The sequence below is a fragment of the Chrysemys picta genome, chromosome 14 (assembly GCF_011386835.1).
Source record: "Chrysemys picta bellii isolate R12L10 chromosome 14, ASM1138683v2, whole genome shotgun sequence".
Classification (NCBI taxonomy): domain Eukaryota; kingdom Metazoa; phylum Chordata; order Testudines; family Emydidae; genus Chrysemys; species Chrysemys picta.
The window spans coordinates 40,628,366-40,651,803 of NC_088804.1; the positions used below are offsets into that span (position 1 = coordinate 40,628,366).

Consider the following 23,438-nt stretch of genomic DNA (forward strand, 5'->3'; position numbering starts at 1 on the left):
GAGCTCTCCCTCTTCTCCCCTGTGACCAACCCAGTCTCCTCCACTCCAGCTGCTGAATTGCAAAGGGCGGCTTGCCTTGGACCCAGAAGATATTTCTGTCCCCATCTGCCCCAGCTATGCAGAACGCAAGCACTGTTGGGTTTTGTGCATTTCTCTTTTCGGCAGCTGCGTATCCTTGTTATACACATTTCCCCACCACCACCACCCCGCCACACCTAGTTAGTCCCTAGACATTTCCAGAGGGAATTGACATGTCGCTCAGATTGAAAGAGAACGCATTGCCTGATCAACAGGAAGGGCTGCTGATTCCATGCAGCAAAGCACCCAGAAGTTGATCCTTCTCTTCGCTGAGAATCTCTCGACTCCACCAAACTACCTGGAAATCTCCTGCAAACAGGCTCCAATGCTCACCTGCTTCCCGATGGGCTGCAGATCCCAGGAGAAGTCAGTTACTTACGTGTATTTAAATCGCCGAGCAAAGCTCTGACTTTGTTCCTGTTTAACAGGGACCATTTGTAGTCTGGAAGGCGAGCAGTGCTCTTCGGTTGGGCTTGGCTTTGACGGGTTACTGCCGTGCCCTTTGAATGCTGTGGGGCAGCAGGGTGAATCCAGGCCCCTCTCTCACCCTCCTCTTGTCCTCTCTCTCCCCAGATGAGCTGGAGCTGGTCGCGCTGGAGGGGGAGAGCAGAGTGCGTGCTAGGCGGAGCCTGCCGGAGGGGTTGTCCTGGGGGCCGTACCCAGGGAATATCCACAGCGAGCCGGCTTCTCCAGGGCAGAGCGAGACGGTAAGAACCACTCTGTGCTCCCATTGTTTGGGCCCCATGCAGCTGGTCTGGGCGAGGTCTGCCAGGGCCTCTGTCCCCACCAAGAAGGACTAGGTCCATCCCCTCCATGGGAGAACCACCCCTCGCGGCCCTACAGCAGCACTCTGGGGGTTTCCTTGGTGTGGCGTCTCCAGACCAGCTCAGGGATGATGGTACTTTGCCCGGTGCCGTCGCTGTCCGTTTTTTATTCCTTCATAAAATGCATGCGAGATGTCCGTCCGTGTTAAGGCTGACGGCGCAGAGAATTTATGCAAATGACTTGTGGCCCTGATTTACATATTTGCAAGTATGTTGCCTTATTTACATATCAGCAAATGCCCTGGTTACCAGCACTTAAGCCTGACAAGGCTGCCCCATGGAACGAGCTGGAGGAACGCAGGCATTGTCGTGCTCCTGGCTGGCTCTGGTATCTCCGGGGGTTCTGTCCAGGTAACGGTGGTGGCTCCTGGAATGGTCCGAGCCATAGAGATGCAGCCTGGAATGTCTCGTTCAGGAGGTTGAAGCTCCTAGGCAAGAACAGTGCGGAGAGCAGCTACAAACAGGCCCCAGCGGAGACTGGCTGGTCAGGGCGTGGGATCCCTCTGCCTGTCCACAGAGATCCCTGGAGGGCTCCTCACAACCCCAAGAGTGGGGGAGCTGGGGCACCAAGAGCTGCCAGAGTTGGGCTTGGCCTGCAGGGGGCAGCACTGACCCCAAGTTTTCAAACCAACCTTCTTTTCCTTTAAAAAAGGGCTTTTTCCCCCCTTCCCCAAACGAAAAATCCCATGAACCATTGTCTTTGCCATGGACAGTTTCTGCATGGCTATCGTCAATCTCACGTGCTGTAACCCCGGGTTTCAGCCAATGGGAACTACCAATCATTGTTTTGATTTATTTATTTTTTAATCAAACCCTTTTCCCTAGGAAAAGCCAGCTCTGTCCAGGAGCTCCCCATTCAGCATGTAGTGCGCTAGACCCTCTCTAGGGAGAGGCCATTTTAACTCTCCATACACTGTCAGCTAAAGGGTGCCAGCGAATTCTCTCCTGTTTGCTTGTTTAAAATGGTGGTGGAAATGGGATGTAAATCTCTTCCAAAGGGGGGGGGGGGTCGGAAGGGAAGAGTTAGTTGGCTCCAGATCTAGACTCTGGCAGGAATTTCTCTCCCTACCACAATCTGTGCACTGTGGATGCGCTGTTCCTCAGTGACTGTCTCAACTGGTATCTCCCTCCCTCACACGCGCGCACCCGTCCCCTGGAGAAGCACCGCGGTTGACATACGCTTTAGTCTTCTGTGGTCACAGCTGGTGCCTGGAAAATGTCTTCTTGCGAGGCATCGGTCACCTCTTTGGAAGCCTTTCTTGCGAGGTTTGGTGCGAGCTGTGGCTGGCCGTGGCGATGAGATTACTCGTCGCTCACTTTGGCAGGCTCTTGAGAATTGCTCTGTCCCTCTGTGAGTTAACGTCTCATGCACACAGCCCCCTTGAGAAAAGGCCGGGCCCACGGCACAGGTCTGGTCAAGATGATGGATGGGCTGCATTTATTCTTGCTGATAAACCGTTACGACAAAGTCATCCTGGTTCTGTCCCCAAGCTGCAGTTTGGCACAAGGCTTAAGGTTTGCTTTTCCCACCGCACCGTCTGTCTCCCAGGCTTGTGCATGCCTGACTCCCTTTTCCCCCAGTCCCTTCCAGACACCTTGGTGTAATTATAACACAAAGCCCAGTTCCCTGGTGCCGGAATGTGGCCGTTCACGCGCGGGACGCGAGCTGCCATCTCTCCTGTTCCGTTCAGCTCATTAACGCAGACCCTGGCAGGGCTATGTCACCGCAGCACCAGGCTTTAGAAGTGCGCTGATGAACAGACCTGTGATCTCTTTTGAAATCCTAGCTGGAGCTTCCTACCTGCTGGGCTTAATTTCTGAATCCACCGCTGTCCGTGGTGCAGAGACCCAAGCCAAGCTTGTTCCGCCCCGTTGTCTCTCGCTGTGCGCCCCCCCCTCCCCATTTCACTAACCCTCAGCACAGATGTACTGGGGGGGAGCATGTCCCCCTCCCCACTAGAATTTCTTCTCTCTGCCCTTTGCTCTGTAGTACTCTTGATCAGACGCGTGACGTTGTGATCAGCCTGGCCAGTTCCATAGGATGACAGATCTTCCAGGCACTGCGCAAGCTTTTATTAGTCTGCGTGGAAGCTCTGTCCGCACTTGCAGAATATGCCACGGGCTTCCTGTAGGATCTCGGGGACATCGAGGAAGGAATGGCCCCAGGATCAGAGCAGCACGCCTGGGATTCGCCGGCTCCTGCCGACGAGCACAGTCCGTTGTTGCCTCCCGTTCTTCAGCACGGGTCCAGATTCTACAGGCTCCCTTGGCGCTTCGTAGACTGGCAAACCTACAGATCCCTGCCCCCAGGAACCTACACCGGACTAGACCCGGGGGAATGGTGCAGAAATGGCTCCCCAATGCTCATTCACCTTTTCAAGGGCCGTGCTGTGGCTGTCTCAGCCGCTTGTGTTCTCGCTCTCCGAGAGCAGCCAGGGGGTGAGGTGGCTGGCAGGATGTGCGCTGAGTCCTCACACCGGACTGCCACAGACGCAGGGACCAGCCAGAGAGACACACCAAGGAACGTACCCGGCATTGGTGTGTCCCAAAAGGGAGCCAGGGGACCGGTGGGTGGGAGCTTCCCGTGGGAGGTTTTCCCCTCCTGCTCTATTAAAATATACAGAGCTGCAGTACAGGGCAAGCCACCCGGAATTCCCAAAGGGCTCGGTGATCGCCACCCAGCTCCCAGTGAGGGTGCCACAGTGCGTCCCCGCAGCAGGACTCTCAGCGGCACACGTCCCGTTCACCGTGTCAGGCCTCTCTGCACACTTGGGAGCATCGGCCGCCCCAGCCCTGCAAATACACAATTGCCAGGTACTCGGAGTTACGTGCATCCAATCCGGGAACTGAAACAGTGCCGTGTGACCTGCGGCCAGGCCGAACTGTTCCCGGTTCAAACAGCGGCTGCTGGATCCTCGCAGTGAAGTTTGTGGACAATGTGGTTTTTCCATTGGACATTTGTCCAGTAGCTGCCAGTGCACCCAAACTCCTGGGAGCTGAGCCAGGCAATTCACACAAAAAATCAACGGCCAAAGTCAACAAAGAGATTGTTCGCTGCTAATAGTTCACCCCGTTCTGGCCCGGGGGAGGGTAGGAGGCGCATGTATGACTGTAGAAGAACTTGCGATGCTTTGGTAACGTACTCTTCTTGTCTCGTCTATGGAACGTCATGGTCCATATTTTCAAGCGAATGCGTGCGTAACTGCCAGCTGAAGTTGCACATCCACCTACTGTTGTTGTGTGTCCGTTGTCATGGGGCATGTCTCTGACCGCGCAGGGCTTCTCCTCCGGTCCGAGGGAGCCGGTGTCGAAAGGTTCCTGGAGAGAGGGATGGCCTAACAAAGATCACGGGCGCTATACAAAGATCGATCTAAACTGCAAGCCGGGTTTCTGCACAGAACTAGCACAAACACAGAGTTTGGAACCCAGTTGCCACTGGAAAATAAAAGAGCCAGACGCGCAACAGTGATGCCTTCCAGGAGGGCAGTCGTGAGGTCTCAGTTCCCAGGGGGCTGAAGGGACGCGGACCTTTTGGCTCAGGCTTGGTGTCCTACCTGAGAGGGTGCAGGGATGCAGAACAGCTTTGTGCCTGTGGGTTGCAAATTCTAATCCTGACCCTGCCACTGACTCAGAGGGTGACCTCGGTTATGTCACTTCTCTACCTCAGTTTCCCCAGGACTAATATTGAGATGACGCCCTTGACCTGCCCACATCGGAGTGCGATGTCCGAGGCTTTATGTAGAGTGTTTGGAAATCACGGCGCTTCGTGGATGGACAGTGCAATGAGTGCTGTACGGTATCATAAACACACCCGGGGGTGAGACGCGGGGGAGGGCTAGAGACCTGCTTTAATGAACCAAGCCAGGCTCCCTGGCTGTGAGTTACCAGTGTGAGTTGGGGGCCTGTGGCTGTCGCGGTCCCAGTGGGTCCTCGTGTGCCTGGCCAGACTCTGCCCGCTTTAGTGCACTAGCAGAGCCACCTGCCCGGCTCGCGTGGTACCCAAGGTGCCTTTCTGCTGTGGAGGGGGGGTGATGCTGGGAACCCAGGAAGAGCCGAGCGCTGCACTGGGCGTGGGGTGAGGAGCAGCACAGAATTGCCGCTGGGGGGTGGATAGGAACCAGTCAGGGGGCAGCCCTGGTGACTCCAAGGAGACCGTGTTCCACTCTCCTCTCTGGAAGATGCATCTGCAGCTCTGGCCATTAGGCCGGGGAAGGGCGGTGGTACAAAGTGGGAGCAGACTGGCAGACCTGGCATAAAGCCAGTGCCTCCAGGCCCCTGTCCCAAGTGGGCTGCATTCAGCCCACTCATTATTTTATCTGCATGGTGCCCGCCGTCTGCCAGGAGCTTACGGGCTCTGGGGGCTGCCAGCCTAAGAAGTATCTGCCTTTCTCCATGGACTGGGAGGACCAGGGGAAAAGCCAGCTTGGAAGTGGGGTGCAGAGCGGTGGATAAGCTAGCAGGAATGGCTTGGCTTTCCCCTACCCCAGCCTCCTCTGACCCAGACATGCTGCTGGGAGCAGATGTCCTTGCTGCGGGATTGGGAGCCCGGGTGAAACCTGCCCAGTGAGCCGTCCCGACGCTTGACTCGCCCTGGCAGTGCCGTCTGTGTCTCATGGCCCAGGCTGGCTTGCTGGGAGCTCAGCGACTCCTCCGCGGGGAGGCAGATTCCCAGCTTACAGAGACAGCACCCTCTCCAGCAGGACGGCCTGAGGCGACAGCTGTGCCCTCCATGGATTTCCCTCCCAGCCTTGGCCCGACGCTGCGGGGGCTTGGCCAGGCCCCACCGTATCTTCAGAAGCTGGGACGGGGCGGTGGGATCGTCCAGAACTTTAAGGTTCTTGCAAGAAATATTGGGACAAAGAGTCTTGGCTGTGTCTTTCTCTCTCTCTCTCTTTTTTTTTTTTAGCTCCGGCCCTGTTTATCTTTGCCGAATTAAATCCTTGATTAACCCTTATCTCTCCATTTCAGCAGCTATCTCTCCTTTGGCGCCGTATGTCCAGACACCCGGTACAGGATGATTGATTCCTTAAAGATACGCGCGGCTTTTCGGATACTTCATTTATTGTCTAAATATTTTTGCTCCCATTTCAGCAGCTCCCTTATCGAGCCGCGTTGATGATTTCCAGCCCTGCTTTTCTCTGCCGCTCGCCTCCCTTCCTATCTCTGCCCAGAGAACTGAGGAAGGAATCGCAGCTCCATCCCTGATAGTGACTATCGCCCTTCAGTCGATTTTCCTTTGTTGTTTTTGAGGAGGGGGGAGGAAGAACAAGGCACGGCCTCCCCGGAGCGTCTGGTTACAGGCTGCCATCCTGCCCGGGGACAAGCCACGGGGTGCATGCTCCGGGCCTGGCTTGTCTGTCTCGCTCTGATTGTTGGGCCCGACCTGCGGGGAGGCTGCTGGGGGGATGTCACGCTTGGCTGGAGCATAGTTCCGAGCTGCCTTGGGAACTCCGGGCCAGCCAAGTTTCTGGGGCAGGCTGCACTGGCTGCTGGGGTAAACATGGGTGCCCCCAATGCTTACAGTGACATCCAAACAGCAAGTGCTCTTCAGAGGGACTCCCTGCTCCCGTCACCTTGCTGTTGTAGATGCACCACAAGCCATCTCCACTGTTATTGTCGCTGGCCGTGGCCGTCCGCTCAAGCCATGCCCCCATCACCAGCCCCCATCACCCAGCCCAGAGACCCTCTATCCCAACCGGCCCCTGCGGCCCGGCCCAGTGACCCCAAACCAGCCTCCCCAACCCGGCCCAGAGACCCCAAACCAGTCCCCACGGCCCGGCCCAGAGACCCTCTGATCCCAACCGGCCCCTGCGGCCCGGCCCAGAGACCCCAAACCAGCCCTCATGGCTCAGTCCAATGATCCTCCGACCCCACACCGGCTCCCGCGACCCAGCCCAGTGACCCTCTGACCTCACATTGGCCCCCACAGCCCGGCTCAGCAACCCTCCAATCCCAAACCGGCCCCCATGGCCCAGCCCAGGAACCCTCTGATCCAAACCAGCGACCATCCAACCTCAAACCGGCCCCCGTGGCCCAGCCCAATGACCCCAAACCAGCCCCCGTGGCCCAGCTCTGCGATCCTTCAACCGCAAACTGACCCCTGAAGCCCAGCCCAGCAACCCCAAACTGGCCTCCACGACCCAGCCCAGCCCAGCCCCCCTCCTACCGCAAATCGGCCTCCGTGGCCTGGGCCACCCTCCTACCCCAAATTGGCTCTGTGACCCTCTGACCCCAAACCGTCCCCCGTGGCCCAGCCTAGCGACCCCAAACTGACCCCCGTGGCCCAGCCCAGCGACCCTGAACCATCCCCCACGGCCCGGCCCAGTGACCCTCCAACCCCAGCTCCCAAGTAACCCTACAATAACAAACCGTTCCCCATGGTCCCACATAAAGTGACCCCCCTGCCCAGTGCTGCCGAGGGAGCAAGCAACAGCCATGCGCATACACAACGGAGGGGAACGGGCTAGTTCAAGGAGCAGCCCCTGCCTGTGAGAAATCCCCCCGCCCCCACATTTACACTGGATTGGTCTAACTGCATCCCAATTCAATGGCTCGTCCCCCTCCTGCACCCCCATCTCCCCAAATTCAGCAGGGCTCAGCCCAGGCCCAGTCTCCCTTTGTGTCCTGGCACAATGCCGGGGAAGGATCGGGGAGGAGCGAAGCCGCCCGTCCCCTCTGCCTGATGAGCGCTGGCCGCCTGGCCTGGCTCCCCCTTCACATGCCCCGCGTCTAGGCTGACCAGGTAGCAAGGGTGAATAATGAGGACGGGGGTGGGGGGTAATAGGAGCCCATATAAGAAAAAAGCCCCAAATATCAGGACTATCCCTATAAAATTGGGACAACTGGTGACCCTACCCCCATCACAGGGCCATGCTGTGCCTCGGTCCCCCCCCCCCAGCTGCCCGGTGGCTCTCACAACCCTCCTTGTTTTTCTCTTAACAATGAGGTCAGTGTCTCGATTCTGAACCGGCCCCGATAACCATCAGAAACCCTATCTGCGCAGCATCCGCTCGCTCGCAGAGCTTTATCTGGGGCAGCGCCGACCCCTCGCTCCGCCACTCAGACACCAGCAGGCATGCCGGGGCGGGCAGGGAGAGGAGTTAGCCATTAACTTTGGGCTGGGACTGTGCAGGGCTTTGGGGCAGGGAGACACCTGGGTGGGGGAAGGAGAGGAGAAGAAGGAAGCAGGCAAGGCAAGCCCAGGCCCTGTTACAGCAAGCAGCCTGGTAAGCCCCTGGAGCTGGGCCGGGCAGCTCTGTGGTTCACAGGCACCGGTCCAGGCTGGCTCTGACAGCACTGCAGAGAATGGGCAAGGAATAGTCACAACACCCCTATGCGCACCCCTTAGCACAATAGGGCCAGCAACATTGCCTGGGCGGGGAGCAGAGCCCAGGCTTGGGTCCAACCCCCTGCCAGACTCAGACGGCTGGATGGCATCTTGCCTGAATGGTGGTGGCCCATGAGCCGGCCCTGCAGGGCTCATAAGCAGAGTGGGACTCCTGGATTCCTTGTGTCCCAGGCAGAGGAGTAACTCCAGCAGTGGAGACATGCCAGGGCTTTTATCTATGGGGATAGCGGGCCACCCCTCCCTAGCCAGGTTCCTCTCCAGGGGGGCGGCGGGCCAGGCTGGTTACGTGGCAATGACAAGGTAGCAGGACTTTGCTTTGTCCTGCTAAGGGAGAGGGGAGCCCTGCCCAGTTAGCGCCTGAGGGGAGGCAGTGTCGCCTAGTGGCTTTAGCACTGGCCTGGGACTCCGGAGAACTGGGTTCTAATCCCAGCACTGCCACCGTCCGATTCTGGACAAGTCACTGCCCCACTCTGTGCCTTAGTTTCCCCCATTTTACAGCTGACGCCGGCCTCCTGTGCGGCAGGAGCAGGTTGGATGCTGGGGGGCTCCATACAGAGCAGTAACTCCAAGGACCCTACGTCCCAGCAGGTGGCGGGTTGGGGCACTCGGGGGCTGTCAACAACCCCCCCACCCGCCCGGGACAATCGCAGAATGCAGCTCATGGGACGCCAGCGCACGCGCTCCTCCTCCTCCCAGAGCGACTCTGCTAGGCACAACGCCAATCTTTTTCTGCCCAGGAGACAATTCCTCCTCCCCCGCAGATGCAGCCAGAACTACTGTATCTGGGGCGAATATTTAACCCTTCCAAACACCTGCCCGGCACAGGGGCAGGCAGGTGGCTCCCCCAGGGGCAGGCCGGACTCGCTTCCTCCTGGGCACCAATGATGGGGATTGCCTCTAGTTTGGGGGAGGGGGCAGGAAAAGCCAGTGGGAGTATTTGCAGCTAACTGGGATCGCTGGTCTGGGACAGATGAGCACATTCCATTGCCCAATACCGGGGGTGGGGGGGTGAACCCCCCTCATTTCCACAGCCCCACCCCCGCCTCTGACCTTGGATTGCTCCGGGCATGACATTTTTTTTTTTTATTAAATATATACAAAAAATTAGGATCCTTTCTGCACCATCAGCAAAAACTGTGTGCGCGGGTCGGTGTGTGTGTGTGTGTGTGTTTTTATCACGCTAGGAGCACTCTGCTCCGTGCGGCGATAAGGCCTAAACCGACCAAGCCTGTCAGTCGGAGTGTGAGGGTTTAGAAATATTGGGACGAATAATTAGATTTCATATCGTTACCGCAGCAGCCATCGAAGGATCAGGCAGATTTATTTTTTTTCCCTCCTCTGCTCATTAATATTCATTAGAGACGCACGAAGGCAGAGCTGGTCTGAAGCCAGACACGAGCGGGGAGTGGGAGGCAGATGCTGCCGTAGCCCTGACGCTTTGCCAGAGGGGTGCATCCCGGCTGCTGGGGCCTCTTCCTTTCCCCGAGGCCCTTCCAGACGAGCTCCCCTTCTCTTTGTAAGCCCCCCACCCTTCCCCAAAGGACACGACTCCTGTGGTGTGTGTTGGTGCTTTCCCCCTTGTGCATTGTCTGGGTGCTCACGCCGCCGGTGGCATAGCTTGGGAGCCAGCCAAGCTGGTCCGGGCCGATGCCACGAACCGGTCACCTGGGAGAAGCTGGTGTGTAACTGGTGGGGTGAATAAAGCTGGATTGGAAACTTTTGGATCACTGGAGATGGGACATCCCTGTGTCCCTCTGTCCATGCTTGACCCTGCTTTAACCCCACCATCATGGGTGGGAGGGGGCTCCTCGGAAAACTGCCAGGATAGTTGTTGGTTTTTGTATTATTGTAACGGCTGGGAGCCCCAATCCTGGAGCAGACCCCCAGTGTGCCGGGTGCTGTACAAACAGTCCCTGCTCCGAAAGCATCGCCTATAGCAGCACAACACTGTGGGCCGGAGCCTGCTGCCTTCAGTCAGTCCATAAACTCCTAGATTCCAAAGCCAGAAGGAACCATTGTGCTCATCTCTGATCTCCTGTATAGCCCAGGCCAGAGAACAGCCCCCAAATAATTCCCAGAGCAGAGCTTTTAGGGAAACATCCCATCTCAATTGAAAAACTGCCAGTGATGGAGAATCCACTGCGACCCTTGGTAAATTACTCTCACTACTAAAAACGTACATTTCCAGTCTGAATTGGTCTGGCTTCAACTCCCAGCCACTGGATCGCGTTAGCCCTTTCTCGGCTAGGTTAAATATTTGTTCCCCGTGTAGGTCCCGTGATCAGGTCACCCTTTCACCGTCTCTTTGTTAAGCTACACAGATGGAGACGTGTGTTCTGCAGGCACCCGGCACCCTGTGAAGTGCTGGCCTGGCTCTGCTGCTCCCCCCAAGGGCACACGGCCTGTCCCCAGTGACAGCAGCTCATGGGGCTGAGATGAAGGGGTGCGTGAGGACGGTGCTCAGTGGGTCTCCCAGCTTGGCCATTTCCCCAAGAGCTAGAGTCTTAGCTGAGCTGTTTTGGGGGGTTGGCTTTGAGGCCAGCCTCCCTCTGCGCTCTTCAGATTGTCTGGCGGGGCCCATAGGGGCAGCTGGAAAACGCAGGCTCCCCTTGTGCAAACCCTCCATGGCGTGGGCTCCAGCCCTTGGAGAGGCACTATCTCTCCTCGCGGTCTGGCCCTGGCAGATGTGATCAGCCAGGCCTCTGGGCCCCCGCGTTCTTTGTGATCAGCCAGGCCCCTCACTCAGGACTCCTCTCCCCGACCCCCCAGCAGAGCCATGGTTATCGGCTGGCAGGGCCCAGTGGAGGCGAGGCCCGTCTCTCCGCCTTTCAGAAGGGCCTGGTGGGGCTCTGGTGGGTTGGGGGGTCCCGCGTGTCCTGTTGGGCCTTTTCCTGTCCACAGAGGCGGTGTCTTGGGCGTGTTTAGTCAGCGAAGGGTCAGCGTAACCCAACCACGTCTCCCCCATGCCCGTGATGGCAGGGGGCAGGTTCTACAAGGCAGACGGCTGCCCCCTGTCACGGCAGTGGGGGGCAGCATCGTGCCCCGGTGCTTCATGGTTTGCTATTGCCACCACGTGGCCTGTGCAAACGTTTTCTCGCCCCCGTGGGATTCCCGAGGCCGCGGCAGTGCGTGGCAAGTGAACCCGGGGCCCGGCGCTGTCTCCGCAGGCATGTGGAGTGCTCTGTGCTGCCCACCCTGCTGGCAGATGCCTTCTGGCATCCTGCTAACACCAGGACAAGCAAAGACAGTCCCTCCCTTCTCCGCCCCCCCTTCTCTTCCTCCCTGCCCCCGTCACTGGCGCTCCGCCGAGGCCAGGGGTGATACGAGTGTTTCCTGCGCAGGGGGCACGCGGGATTGTTAGACCCCGAGTTAAGCAGGAGAGGAAATAACATCTTGTCAGCACGAGTGCAGAGCACGCCAGCAGCGCGTGGTGCCGGAGGGGCGGCTAGCCAGCGGCCTGGACGCACGCTGCAGTATTGCTGATGCCCGTAATGGCATTGGGCCAGGGGGAGGGGCTGATCTGAATCCATGTGCAGCAGCTTGGTCATGCACAGACATAGGTGAAGCGTTTCGATGCCCCGGGCTCACCTCGCGGGACAGTCAGCAGGGCTGGCTCTGGGGAACGGCGCCGAGGTCGCTCAAAGGGGAGGGGTTCCCCAGCCGCTCTGTGGGGAGGGCGCTGCTGGGAGCTGTTCCAGGACTGCGGAGAGGGGGGGCCGAGAGGAGCCCACCTCCCTCTGAGCAGAACGAGGGCGCAGGTGGGGGAGTCGGGGTGGGGGCTCCACCCTTCGGTGCTGGGGCTGTCCTGATCCAGTGCCCTGAGACTGGTGTGACAGGAGAGGACCCCGTGGGCTCTCAGACCCCGCACATCTGTCCCTGTTTGATGCTGCAGCGACGGCCGATGCAAATGCTGCACTGTTGCTGAGTGGTGACCTGGGCTGGTGCCTGGCTGCATCTTCCGTACCCAGAATGGCTTCGCACCCAGCTACTCGGGCCAGGGCAGGGAGGGGGTCCCGAAGGTCTGGGGAACGGAGGGGCCTGGGTCAGGAGTGACTCTCGGGAGTCAGTGCGATTCGGCCGCCAGACAAGATGAGCTCAGTGGGGGGTAGCGTGCATGCGACAGCTCATCCTAGGGCCGAGTTCTGCAGCAAGCGGCACGTACGCTGGGGACGCAGGGGTGTCTTGTGTGTGCATGTATCCAAGCATGCACATACCCTACCGTAAATACCCATGGAGACGTTGAAATGTTTGATGCAAACGAGTCCAATTTTGAGTGGGTCGGCTAGGCAGGTCTGTGCCCCCTCCCGACTGTCTCTTCCCCCAGCCTGTCTCCTCTTCACCCACCCCCAAGGCGTGGCCTTGTCCTGCTGCTCTGCATCCCTGGGGGGGTGTTCCAGTAATGCCCACAGAGCTCTCCAGCTCCCTATGCTGGCCTGGCCAGCAGCTCTTTCTCCCCCACATCAATCCCCGTAGAGCCCGTGAGGGCCTCTTCGCACGCCTCGGCACCCCAGGAGGATGTGTGACAGCAGCGTCCACGTACAGAATGGGGGTGGGACTTATACAGCCCTGCAGTCCCCAGATCCTGCCAATCTCAACGCGAGACCTATGTCCAGGAGGAGCTCAACTCCTAGGGCCCTCCCCTCCTTCCATGTGTCTCCCACCCCCAGGACCTCCACAGCTGGGCTCTTACCACTGGGGCACAGGCGAGTGGGTACCCCACAGAGGTAGCTGGCTCAGGGCTTTTTTTGCCCCATGCTGGGATGGGTCAGCGACAGCCCTGCATTCATTCACGTCTTCTGTGTTTCCACTGTTGGCAGAGTCCGCCTGTGACGCTGATGCTGGGGGACGAGCGCTGCTGGCTGTCCAGGCTGCCCCTGGTGTCCGGAGAAGCCGACGCCAACTCGGTGATCTACAGGAAGGGTTGGTATTATACTCGCTGTGTAGAAAGCCACCTGGCCTCTTCTCGCACCTACCACATCCTGTCCGCTGGGGACCTTTCGCATTTAAAGGGCCAGCGTCACCCTGAAAATCAGATTTATTCCCCCCACAAACACACTCCTTCCGGCCAGGCTCTTAAGCCTGGCAGAAAATAATTGCGGCTATGGCTCATCACGTTCTGCCCGTCGCTTGGCTCAGGCAGGCAAATGAGCCCCCGTCAGTTTCACGCTCTGGTTCTGGTCAGTTTCACTGGCTGGTTCCCTGCTCCAGTCCACGCTCTGTGCCTGCAGGTTCCGGCTCGCTGCAGGAGAGCATCAGGGGCAGAAAGCGGGCTGTGATCGGAACTATTGATCCGTGCTAACGCAGCCCGGCTCACTAGGCTGTGTCCCCAAAAGCCCAGCCTGGGCTGTGAGCGGCCCCAATGCGGCATCCAGCGTGGGCAGAGAGCACGGCTCACTGTGCCTAGGACGTGGGTGTGTCGTGCCAGCCACATGGCCGCTGTCCTCTTTACAGAGCCAGGGAGCTCGCTGACAAGTGGGCTGAGCACGGCTGGGAGGGAAGGCTGCTGGGATGGGAGGGGACAGAGCTATTAGCTCCCATCTAGTCACCGTCCCATCTCTCCCCTCTGCCCTACCTCAGTCTCCTCCACCCTCTGTATTCTCCACTCCACAGCTAGAAGTCCTGGGGCAACTGTTCCCCGGCCTCCTGGCGGCAAACAACTGTTCCCCTGGAGAGAGCCCCGCCTGGTGGCTCCCTGGCGTTAATGCCACCCCTGGTTTGCAGGCTCAAGCCCGGGTCATCAGGCCATTAGAGGCTGGGCAGGGAGAGGTCCAGCCTAAAGTGTGAATAGGCCACTAAAATCAGCATAGCCTCCACACGTGCTGACACTGCCACCTCCAGGCAATTGTGGGTATTACAAGCTACTGTACAAAGGCAGCCGAAACCCTTGGCGTCTGTAAGCTCACCTCTCAATGCTCGGCAATTTGTCTTGGGCGGACGGGATGAGAGCGTAGAACTGTTTTTCCAGAGTCTGTGCTATATGCTGGGGAGGCAGCTGTTTTGCACCTTTAAAACAATCTGGCATTTCTCATTTGCATGTCGTTATCCAGAAGGCTTTGCAGCCCCCGGCTCCTGCTTCATGGGCTCGCTGGCATTGCAGCTCTGAGCGCACAGAGCCGGTCCCCACTCTGTCGGACTCAGGCAGCCCCTGCAGGCACACTTGCTAAAAGAAGCTTGTTGGGGGCATCCATCCTCATGCTTCAGGGCATAAGTAGATCATCAGTTGGGGTCAGGAAGAAGTGTCTTCCCCTTGCATAGTGCTGCACGGTGAGGTGCTACATGTGCTGGATTTACCCTTTCCTCTGGGGCATCCATTGTGTGCTACATTGGCCAGGCTTTCAAGGTCATTGCACCATTGATCTGTCCCTAGATGGAGAGGTTTTCTCTTTGCCCGTCCCCACCCGGCACTGAGGCAGAGGGCACTGGGGCGGGGAGATGATACTCGGGGCTCCTGTAACCGAAGCTTTGCCTTCTAGGTGAATTGATCTGGTGCAAAACCACCCAGGCCATTGTGGAAAAGGAGCTGCTGAGTGCCTTCGTGATGGCCGAGCCGCAGGGCATCCCGAACCACACTGTGAAATCAGAGCCCGGGGACTCCACCTACCCAGCCATGCTGCATGCGGACATACAGCTTCTACCCCAGCAGGCAGGCATGGCCGCCATTCTGGCCACCGCTGTCGTTAACAGTAAGTCAGCAGCGGCCACCGGGCAACCCTGCGGGAAACGATCCGGCCGTCCTCCGCCTGGCTCCCGGCAGACACCCGCCTGCATCACAGAATTCACCACCGCTGGAGAGGGGCTGTGGGGGGATCAGGCTGGACCCTGCCCTCCAGCAATCCAGGGCAACAGATTATCTCCCAGCTTCATGCCATGAGCAGGGGCTGCTCTGGGTGCTGTTCCTAGCTCTGCCTCGGGCGACGCTTCCCCTAACTGGGCCTCAGTTTCCCAATCTCTAAAACTGGGTGGCACCTAGCTCCCGGCTCGGGGGTTGAATAGGGTCTGGGCAGGGCTCTGAGGCAGAGGGAGGATAGACAAGTGCTGCTCGTGTGAAGTAACATTTATTTAACCCTTTCCACTAACTCCCATCAGAAGGAGCGTGTCCCGGGGAGACGCTTGGCCGTTCCCTAGACAGGATGCTCCATGACCCTGCTGGGCCCACCCTGGCCAGGATCTGCCCTGGGCTTGAGGGAGGGAACTTGTGATCACCCCGTCCTGCTCCCCTTGTTTGTCTAACGCGGTTTCCCCTGGCAGAGGATGTCTTCCCCTGCAAGGACTGCGGCATCTGGTACCGGAGCGAGCGGAACCTGCAGGCCCACCTCATGTACTACTGCGCCAGCCGCCAGAACTCCAGCTCGCCCTCGGTGGACGAGAAGCCCAAGGAGACCTACCCCAATGAGCGCGTCTGCCCCTTCCCACAGTGCAAGAAGAGCTGCCCCAGCGCCAGCTCCCTGGAGATTCACATGCGCAGTCACAGCGGTAAGGGCGCCCCTGGGTGGCACAGGGCTTGAGGGTGTGGAGCTTCAATCCAGGCTGGGGGCTGGCTGGCTCGAGGGCGGGGGGCTGTGATGCTAGGGAAAGACTTTAGCCTCCAGATCGTTGTGGACAGGATCAAAGCGCAGGTCTGCGGGCCATGAATCCTCTTGTGCCGCCTCCTGCTTTGTTCCCTAGCAGGGCGAGAGAGAGACTCATGTCAACCCATCACAGCCTGTGCTGTCACACATGCTCCCAGGCCTGTGGTTGGCGGTGGCTCTAGCCGTTCCCAGCCCTGGCTGGGCGTGAGGGGAAGAGGTGCCATTCTGGCGTTGCATGCCAAGCGTCCCAGAGCCTCGTGGAGCTGGGCGGAGACCGGTCATCCCCAGTCACAGAGGATTGTGCTGAGATTTGGAAATTCTCTGCAAGCCAGAATTGTCCTCCTCCCCCTGGCATTGTGACTGCAGCCTCTGGTCGGGGTGAGGCCAGCCGGCCCGTGACCCCTCCGCGCCCCCAGGCACGGCTTCCCTTGGCACATGGAGCCAAACGAGCAGCAAGCCCATCACATCCGCCAGGGGCAGGGTGGGGCTGCCCCCCCTGGGGAGCTGTCAATCATCTCTCTGGAGGTGCCCCACCACTGCACTGCCGTGTGTCCGTCTTTAAGACTGGGACCTCCCAGTCGTCCCCCTCAAAGCCCGGAGACCCGCGTGCCCACAGGACCCCCGCTCCCATGCTCTCTCTGGCCGAGGGGGGCTGCTCTGCACTGGATTCTCGCTGCCGGGCATCCCAGGGGCCTGGGCGCGCAGGCTCTGATGGGGGCAGGGAGCGGCACCTGTTCTCACGCCCGTCCCTCTGCCTTTCAGGAGAGAGGCCGTTCGTGTGCCTGATCTGCCTCTCCGCCTTCACCACGAAAGCCAACTGTGAGCGTCACCTGAAGGTGCACACGGACACTCTGAACGGTGGGTCCCTCGGCTGGGCTCTGGGTCACCGTGTCCCCTGTGGCTGGCTCGCCACGGCCCCCTCGCCACGCAGCAGGGAGCTGCACGCAGAGGCTCTGCTTAACAACGGGCTGGGGAGGGAGAAGGAGCTGGGGGAGCCCAGCTTGGTGGGATCAGGGTGTCTCCCGGTCAGACCGGGACTCTCCCCAGCTGGAAATACGAACAGTGCAATTCCCCTGCCCCGGAGCTCTCGCCGTGCTGAGTGCTAGAGGGGACGTCTCCACTGCTCGCTCGGAGCCACGGCTGGGAGCCTGGGTATGTACTCAGGCGGCTGTGCCTTCACTGCTACTGGGACCCGAGCTAGCTCACCCCAAGCCAGCAGGCGCACCGCCATCACGCCCCCTAGCTGCAGCACGGCCCGACCCCCGCGCGATCGCCTTCACAGCTCCTCCTCTCACTGTCGTCGTTCCTGTGACTGCAGGCGTCTGCCACAGCTGCGGCTTCATCTCCACCACTCGGGACATCCTGTACAGCCACTTGGTAACCAACCACATGATCTGCCAGCCGGGCTCCAAGGGCGAGGTGTACTCCCCTGGGCCCGGGCTGCCAGCTGCCAAGCCGCTGACGCCAGGTGAGTGCCCTCCAGCTGTGTCGCCCCTCTTGTGCCAGGCGCCTGGCATGGCGTGCCCAAGGGAGGCAGAGCTGGCCTTAGTCCGCCAGGGATGGGGAGCCCAGAGGCGTTGACGAGCGTCGTTGCCGATATTAAACTGCCTGGCCCATAGCCAGTCTGTTCCCCAGCCCTGCCCTGACTCGTCTGCCTGTGTCACCTGTACCCAGAGCCACTGGAGCTTCTGGCTGTGGCTGGGGTTCCCAGGCTGAAATTGCCTTGTTTGCCCCATGCCAGTGGGAACAAAGGGATCGAAATGATCTGTGATCACCCCAGATGGTGGGGGTTGTTTGTGTAGAACCCCTCTGAAATTGACAATGACAAGCGAAGCCAATGATCCGCACCGGGGGCCCTGGGAAATGGCCCCTACCCTTCCCTAGTGATTCCCTACAGAGGCTTCCAGGGCACAAGAGAGCTGGGCCTGGGGTCTCTGCTGCCGGGCTCGCAGGGCTCCAGTAACCTACTGCTGGCACAGGGGGCATTTGCCCCTACCCCGCCCCCACGTCCATGGGAACTCTGGCGCCCTGGGGCAGAGTTGGCCTTGGGGCAGGGGCAGACGTTTGCCATCCAGAGAGGCGCGTCCTGTAGGCCCCCTGCTTGTGCCCCTCGCCAGGCAGAGCTGTCCGCTCCAGGCCCCCGGCTCTGCACTCGCTCCAGATGGGATCCAGCAGGGTGGGAGGGAGGAGAATCTCCCAGCTGTAAGAAACACTGCCGCGTGGGCTGGACCTGTGGTTCCTGCCCGCTGAGGGGGCTTGGGTGGGGCACGGGGCCTGTTCTGCCTGGCCAGGCCCTGGGACCTGTGGGGGCTGGGGTCACACACTGATCCCTCCCATTCCCTCCCCGCTGACAGGTCCGAGCCAGCCGAGCGGGACCCCCATCCTGAAGTGCAGCCTCTGCGGCTCCGTGGCCGACAGCCTGGCCAGCCTCCGGCAGCACGTGGTACTGCATGGCCCACTGCCTGCTGTCCTTGGAGGGGCAGAGCCCACACTGGCCCTAGCACAGCCGGAGTCCCCTGCCAGCACCCCAGCGGACGAGATGGAGAACGGTGAGGCCAGGCCCCCGCACCCAGAAGGCTGCCCCTCAGCCTCATCTTCCTCGGGTGAGGCGGCACCACCCCTCAGGATCAAGGAGGAGCCCAAGGACAGCCCCGGAGGGGAGGCTGAGGCGGCCAAAGGCATCTCCCCGGCAGAGCCGGCTGCCAGCCCCACGTCGGAGCCGGAAGCCTCCTCTAGGGCCTCGTCCCCACGCAGCCTGCACTCGGTGAAGGTGAAGTCGGAGATCGTCAGCCCCACGCCGGGGTCTAGCCCGGTGCCCAGCGAGCCGGGGGTGGGCACAGCCGGCGGCACCATCTTCCTGCCCCAGTACATGTTCGGCCACGAGGCCACGGTCGTACCCCAGGCCTCCGAGATCCTGGCCAAGATGTCCGAACTGGTGCACAGCCGGCTCAAGCAAGGCCACGGCACGGTGCCCCCAGCCCTCTACCCCAGCACCCCGGTGCCCAAGGGCGCCACCTGCTTCGAGTGCGAGATCACCTTCAATAACATCAACAACTACTACGTGCACAAGCGCCTGTACTGCTCCAGCCGCCACCTGGCCGAGGACAGCCCGCCCGGCGCCCGCAAGGCCAAAGCCCCGCCCGCCCCCCTCAAGGGCCCGGCCACGGCCGGGGCTCTGCTCTCACCCCAGCCACCCGCTGCCGTCGAAGGCCAGGGGCCGCCCTCGCAGGAAGGGGAGGCTGAGAGGGACGCCAGCCCGCCTGCCCCTACTGCAGAGGCCAAGCCGGAGATCAAGGTGGAGGAGGGCGGCGCCAAGGCAGGCTCCCCCGAGGCGGATGGGGCCAGCCGGGCCAGCGAGGACAGCCAGAGCCCCAGCAGTTCGGTGGACGACACGGACGACGACCCCAGCAAGACGGTGTGCGAGGCGTGCAACATCCGCTTCAGCCGCCACGAGACCTACATGGTGCACAAGCGCTTCTACTGCGCCTCGCGCCACGACCCGCCCCTGCGCCGGCCCAACGCCCCCAAGGTGCCCTTCCTGCACCAGCCCGTCCGCACCCGCAAGCGCCGCAAGCTCTACGAAATCCACACCACCGCCAGCCCTGCCCTGGGACCGGCCCACCACCTGGCAGAGCAGCTGGCAGGGGGCCTGGCCAGCGCCATGGACCCGCTGGCAGGGAGCACCCGGCCCGAGGTCCCTCCCATGCTGTCAGCTCTCATTTCTGTGGCCAAGGTCCACGGCGCTGCCCCCTCCCCCAGCTCCAGCCCCGATGCCGACGGCCCCATTGACTTGAGCAAGAAGCCCCGGCTGCAGGGCGAGGTGCTGCCCGCATCACTGCTGCCCCTGGCGGACTACCACGAGTGCACAGCCTGCCGCATCAGCTTCAACAGCCTAGACAGCTACCTGGCCCACAAGAAGTACTACTGCCCCGCCGTGCCCCTCCAGGCTGGCACCCTGGAGCAACTGCACAAGATCAAGGGGCCCGTGCCACCCCCCTCGAAAGCCCGGGGCAGTGGTGCCCCTGAGAACCCGGATGCGCCGGGCGAGGAGCCCGACGGCGTGCGGGTCAAGGTGGAGAAGGCGGTGCTGTCGGTGAGCCCTGGGGCCCTGGTGGCCAAACCCCTGGCCCTGCCAGCCACGTACCCCTGTGCCTCCAGCGTGGACTCCCTGCAGCGCTACGCCAGCGCCAAAGCCCTCCACCTCCCGGGGGCCAAGGTCCCGCTGGCCGTCTGCCCCTACTGCCCACTCAATGGGGCCGTCAAGGGAGACCTGATCGAGCACTTCCGTAACGCCCACGGGCTCTTGGGAGCCAAGCCGGGGGCAGGCCCCGGACTGCCAGAGGCCGTGCTCCAAGCTGCCGCCAGGACTCCGGAGAGCAGCCTGCCGCCCCTGCCCGCGGCCTCTCCACCCCAGCCCCTCGCCAGGCTCCGCAAGGACAGCTTAAACGGCAAGGAGCCTGCCGCTCCCTCGGCCTCCAACGGCAGCCCCCTGCCTGCAGGCTCCCCCCGGCCCAGCCTGCCTGTCTCGCCCGCCGCCCCTTTGAACATATCACCGGTGCCCGAGGCTCTGAGAGAGCCTGGCCTCATGCCCGCCACCCCGCCCGGCTACACGGACAAGAGCGTGCAGACCGCGCCCAGCAAGGCCCTGCCCAGCCCCGTCCCCAACGGCAACCACAGATACTGTCGCCTCTGCAACATCAAGTTCAGCAGCCTGTCCACCTTCATCGCCCACAAGAAGTATTACTGCTCCTCCCATGCCGCCGAGCACGTCAAGTGAGCCCGGCCCCCACCCCAGCTCGGCGGCCCTCACCCACCGCTCATGCCCCGCGGCCGCTGGCTCCGGCCCGGCGATGGATTCTAAAGCAGGACTCGCCCAGAGCCAGGGCCCTGCAGGAGGCTGGAATGGGGAGGCTGGGAGGGGGACGGCTCTTCTGAAAGTGTCCACTGAGGCCGAGAGAGGGACACACCCAGCCTGCGCTGGACCCATGCCCGCGGCTATACGCGGCCCCCGTATGTTACACAAGCTGGAGGGAGGGAGTATTTCCTGGGACCGTATTTTTGAGCTCCAGGTTGTATATGTCTAAAGGCAGCCCCCCCTCGCCCACCTTCTCCCCGACACACCCGCCCACAGCAGGGATCTCGTTCTGACCCGGTGCTGGGTCTGCAGCGTGGGCTGCCTCCCTGCTCCCCAGCGCTGGTCGATGCGATTTTCTAGGATTGGGGGCAATTTTGCGGAAATTCAATTCTCTCCTTCCCGCTCCCAGGCCTCGCTCCAGCCTCTCACAATCAGCATCCAACAGGCGGTTTGGCACTTTGGTTTGGAGATGGGGAAACTGAGGCACGGATTCTCTCCCCAGGTCATGCAGGAAGTTGGTAGACAGCCCAGCTCCCCTGACTCCCAGCCCTGCGCTGAGACCCCCTGGGCCAGGCCGGCTCGTAAACAGCCTGTTGGAATAGCAGGGCGGTGTTGGCAGCACAGGCCGAGGGGGTTTGAGCAGAAAACCCTACGCCAGCTTGTGTCCCTTGGGCCCAGAAATCCTTTAGGGGAGCACCAGCCTCATTCTCCCCTTTGCCAATCCCTTGGCTGCTGGCTGAGAGCCTTGCGCTGGCACCTTTAGCACATCACTGGGCATCCCCGGGTGCCAAGTTCTACCACAGCCACCTGAATGCTCACCCAGTCCGTGTACAGCCTCGGTACCCGGGCTGTGCCCCTGGGCGCGGGGGCAGTTCTAGGGCACGCCCCCTTTCACGGTGGAATCCTGCTGCCCATGGGGCCCCCGTGGAGTTGGTGGAAGCTGTGCCCGGGCAGCATGGAGCTCTAGGCTGGGGCTGGAGGTATTGATGGCTCTTGGTGGGGTGAGGGCAGGCTGGGGAGAGCGCTAGGTTGGTTTCTCAGAGCTAGCAGGAGAGAACAGGAGTCTGGGCAAATATCCCCTTGGCCCCTCCCCACCTGTCTGCAGACTCCCTCCCTTCTGTAAGGGGCCCCCTGCACAGCATGGCCAAAGCAGTGGGGCCTGGATTCTCCTTTCTGGGGGCCGGGCAAGGGCATCCAAGGCTGGCGGCTCACAGACCCCGAGGCCCAGGCCCCATTCTTCTTTGGAGCCACCCTCTGGGTCTTTTCTCCAGAGCTCCCTGCGTCGTGTGTGCCCCTCTCTCATCCCCCATTGAGCCTGAGCCGACGGGGACTGGAACAAGAAACAAGACAGCACTGAAGATGAGAATGAAGCCTACACATGTGTGTATAAGCGTGTACATAAATAAATATGTCTAATGAACCTGTGTCCCCGTGTGTGTCCAGAGCGGCTCGCACAGCATGCTCCTGGGTCGTGTGCGTTGCCGGAATCCTTTGGTGCCTGATCCACAGCGACAGAGGTCTGGGCAGGGCCTGGCTCTTATGTTTTTAGCTGGGGTAGCCCCCGGTGTGTTGGCCAAGTGGGCAGCTGTCACACGGGCCTGTAGAAGTGCCCCGGGTGGTCTCCATACCTGGAGCAAGGCTGCCCTCAAACCCAGACGGGGGCTGTCTAATATGCCAGCTCTTTGCATGGCTATAGGTGTGGAGCGTTGGTCACGTGCCACTAACTCTTCAGCCATGTGACCTTAGGGTAAGAGGTGCTGGTTACCCCACAGCACTTGGCCCAAGACTCTGCCAGGATGGAGGAGGGGGGAGCTTCAAAGCCCCAGTGAGTGGCTGCAGCTGGGGAGGGAAGGGGCTGCAAGGGCAGAAAGCACCCCCACCCCCAGCCTTCCCACAGTTAAAGGAGGAGGCCAGATGGTTTAGATCCCTTCGAAAGGCATTTGATCACAGCTGCTGGGATCCTTCTGCCGGTTTAGCAGTAACCGGTAGAGCTGCTGGCAGGGGCAATTGTATGCACTGCCCTCTAGTGCTGGAACTCCAAAGGCCCTGGATGAGGAAGGGCTGGGGGAACCAGACAGCGAGACTGACCGGAAACAGGCAGGATGAAACTGACCAGGGTAGCGTGGCTGGGCCAGGTGCTAAATGGGGAGGACCTTAGAATCCTCAAAATGTGCCGGCAGAGCCCCAAAGCCGGGCGGGCAAAGCACCGTCTGAGTCCAGCTGGGATCTCCCCTCCTCCTCCAGCCGACTCTAGGGGTTATCAGCATCGCCAGCGAGAACGCACGGTTTTCATTTTTGCAGCTACAGCTTTTTGGGGCCTGGGATCCCTTTTGCAGCACTCTCCGCCATCAGGGCGGGTTTGATTGGGCGAGGGCTTGCTGGGCTGGACGTCACCCCTTCCAAACCAGCTCACGTCCCTGCACAGCCTGCCAGGACTGGGCCAGAAGCCGCCCTGGCTAGAATGCCCCTTCCACCAGCGGGCTCTGCTCTTACCGTGGCCTGGGATGTGCCCGCTCAAGCCATCGTGCCCAGTAGCAGTTCATGCTTCTGGCCACCGGGTGGCGGTGAAGTCATGCCAATGGGGGACTTGGGGCATGCTGGCGTGTTTGTAGCTGGGGCGCGTTTTCTTATCCCACCCAGGCAGGCCCTGCAGGATGGTGCCTCTGCAGGGCTCAGGCCCACTATGGGAGGGCAGCATAAGCAGCCCAGGGAAGGGACAGCTGGCCACCCCCACAGCCCATTGCCTCTTGAGATGCTGTCCCCTG

The 23,438-nt window shown here is 60.8% G+C and overlaps 1 protein-coding gene across 4 annotated transcripts in view; it reads left to right on the forward strand.

Annotated features, from left to right (window-relative positions):
- ZFPM1 (zinc finger protein, FOG family member 1) overlaps positions 1–22,093 on the forward strand; it is a 127,507-nt gene extending 105,414 nt beyond the window's left edge. For 2 of the 4 annotated variants that reach the window (XM_005292237.4, XM_065567322.1), the window contains 7 exons: positions 652–785; positions 13,068–13,170; positions 14,724–14,933; positions 15,499–15,723; positions 16,581–16,676; positions 17,137–17,286; positions 18,173–22,093. In XM_005292237.4, the coding sequence (XP_005292294.2) occupies positions 652–785; positions 13,068–13,170; positions 14,724–14,933; positions 15,499–15,723; positions 16,581–16,676; positions 17,137–17,286; positions 18,173–20,595 (3,341 nt within the window). In that variant the 3' untranslated portion in view covers positions 20,596–22,093. The remainder of the gene's footprint in view (positions 1–651; positions 786–13,067; positions 13,171–14,723; positions 14,934–15,498; positions 15,724–16,580; positions 16,677–17,136; positions 17,287–18,172) is intronic. The other 2 variants (XM_042852091.2, XM_065567323.1) reach the window with 1 other exon arrangement.
- The last annotated feature ends 1,345 nt before the right edge of the window (positions 22,094–23,438 follow it).